This window comes from Plecotus auritus (genome assembly GCF_963455305.1).
Source record: "Plecotus auritus genome assembly, chromosome: 6".
NCBI lineage: Eukaryota > Metazoa > Chordata > Mammalia > Chiroptera > Vespertilionidae > Plecotus > Plecotus auritus.
The window spans coordinates 135,845,459-135,848,237 of record NC_137773.1 but is presented as its reverse complement, the minus strand read 5'-3'; the positions used below and the strand labels follow the sequence as shown (position 1 = coordinate 135,848,237).

Below are 2,779 nucleotides of genomic sequence, written 5' to 3'. Positions count from 1 at the left end.
TTAAGACAGACCATACATCACACAAGGGGAACAAACATGTACTTCAATCCGTGGCGGCTCTTGTGCTGTGTGGACTTCATATTTTGATTTAAACTTTTCTTCCTTTTTCTTAGTCTTTCTTGAGGCTTCATTTTGCTCAGAATCACCACCTTGTGATGCTTTGGACTTTTTAGTTGAGTGGACAATGGGTTTCTCTCTGTTGTAGGAAGGGTCCAAAGATAAAACTTGAGAAGATGATTTGCTACCATTTTTAGGATCTGCTGATGAAACAACCGTCTTTAGGTTTATCACAGAAGTAACAGTTCTAGGGGCTGGTGATGATTCTGTAGGTAACGTCTGACGGACAACATAACCCATTGGCGTCCAGGATAACTCTCCTGTGCATGGAGAGGAATTGGTAGTAGCATTATCAGTTACAGAGTCAGTCGGCTTATTATTTTTCACCACTGTTTCACCCTCTGCTAACCCGGGAGCGGGTTTCACCACTTCTCTCCCAAAGGGGGTGTCTGTGGAGGCGGAGCGCAGAGGCCCCCACTTGGGCTGTTTTGGTGTCTCTAGTATCTCCCTGTTCTCTTCACCCTGCAGTTTAGGAAAATCCAACCCGGTAAATTCAAACTCAGGTTTGGAGGCAGGTCCACACTTTTCAATGATTCTGGATTTCCTGTCTGTTCGTTTACGATAACCATCTGATTTCAAATTAGAGTCAGCACGAAAGGACAAACAATGTGAGCCTTTCACTGACTTTACATCAGATGATACAGTTCTATCAGCCTTTTTACCGGCAAACTTTTGCTCATCATATGTTTTTTTCTTAAACAGAGCTTTCTTGTCTTGTGGGAGAGGGCACACGGGCTCACACCGTGGCTTCTTCTGGAAACCTTGGTAACGACTGGGTTGGCTGAAATCATACTGGGAGCCAGGCACTGGGCAAATATTATGTGCAGACTCCAGGGTGTAAGGAGAAGGGGTGTATGGATGAAGAGCCATCTCGGAAGGTAAATACTGATGTGGAAATGTTGAAGCTCTAAAGGCCATATCTTCAGGATAGAGTGTCTGCTCAGGCACTGGTAGTTCCTGAACACAAGGATAGTACGTGGCTGCACAGCTAGGGAACATGGGTGTTTCTGAAGACTCTAACCATGCCACACTGAGCCCAGCAAATTTGGGAACAAATGGTTTGACATCTGCTGACAACTTGATGCCCTCGCCCGCGGACTCACGCCATGGCCCGCGGCTCAGAGGCAGCCCGGCCCCGGAGGCCAGCAGCTGCCCTGTCGGCTGGCCAGACTAGCGCTAAGCGCTCGCCCACCCTTCTCTCCACCTTCTGGGCGGACGCCGAGACCAGCTAATTGTTGAGGCCTATGTCCCTGAGATTAGCTGAAATGAAATTTTTGGTGGGATTTAAACTGTTAACGTAAAATAACACTGAAACCTGTAAAGAATTTTTATGAGTTTATTTACGCCAAACTGTGGACATATGCTGGGAAGCAGAACCTCAACAAATTGAGATAATGCTCCGGAGAATGGGTTACATTTGTATTTATACATTGCAATCAAAGGAGGGACATAGGTGGGTTACATGAAATTCATTGGTGATAGATTAAGGAGGTGGGATAAAGCCCCTGGGATTGGATAAAAAGTAAAATGATGGACACATACTTAGGTGCGTGCAGGAACAATTAACATGATGATGAAGGAATTTGTGGTATCTGTCCTGGCGCCCACCACATTTGGTTGTGCCCCAGGGGCTCCAGAAAAAGGGAAGTTACAGGTTACCCAGACACTTCAAGGGTATGTTATCATAGATGCAAAAAGACAGCTGTCTCAGTTAAGGTAAAGGTTGACCTTGTCAGTGAAGATACTGGCCTAGGACGTAACTGCCCACCATAACTGCGTTTAGTTCAAGTTTAATTTCAGACCAACCTTTGTGGTTCCTTTAGGTCTCTGAGTTTGCAAGACTGTCATGCAGGCCTCCCCTGAGCTTGTCAGGTCAGCATGTGGCCCCTTTCGTCCACAAAACTTAGATTGTGCACTTAGAGTAAGTGAATTCCCTCTCAACAAAGCTGTTAAAAAAACAACAGCTGTTGCCCTGGTCTGTGTGGATCAGTGGTTAGAATGTGGGCCCATGCACAGGAGAGCCATGGGTTTGATTCCTGGTCAAGGGCACGTACCTGGGTTGCAGGTTTGATCCCTGGTCCTGGTCGGGGCCCATGCAGGAGGCAACCAATCTCTCCCTCTCCCTTTCTCTCTCTCCCTCGCCCTCCCACCCTGCATCCTTCCCAATCTTCCGTGGGTGAGGATTAACAAAAAAACAGAAACCACAGTTGTTAAGCAGCATTCTGAGCTGCTGCAGTGGAGTCCCATGCTTCCTGGGTATTGACTGTTGTCACTCGTAGCCCCGTGCTGAACGCCACCAGCCCTGCCAGGTGCCCTTGCCTAGGACTTGTTAGGCATTGCAACTGTCTTCCCCGCCCTCATCTCCCTACCGTTGTGCTAACATTGCTACATCCCTTATTTCATTCTCACAGCAGCTTTATGAGAGGCCATTATTCCCATTTAACAGATGAGGAAACTGAGGCTTGGGGCCATGACTCCCCCAATGACACAGAGTGACGGTGGGATCAGAACTCTGTTTCTCCATAGAGTTTTGGCCTGTGGAGCTTTGTGCGGTGGCTCCAGCCCTGCCTGTCTCCCTTCCTGCTCCGTGCCAGGCTCAGCCTCCCTTGAGTGGCTTGGGACTGTGAGAAGTGACCAGGGTACCCACACCCCACACCTCCAT

General features: G+C 48.2%; 1 protein-coding gene across 1 annotated transcript; it reads right to left on the bottom strand.

The window, feature by feature from the left end:
• On the bottom strand, window positions 1-2,779 carry LOC308251833 (selenocysteine insertion sequence-binding protein 2-like; the record flags this gene model as incomplete). The annotated part of the gene is made up of 2 exons (XM_080675500.1): window positions 1-1,271; window positions 2,761-2,779. The coding sequence occupies 2 exons, from the start codon at window positions 2,777-2,779 to the stop codon at window positions 1-3; spliced, it is 1,290 nt and encodes a 429-aa protein (XP_080531626.1).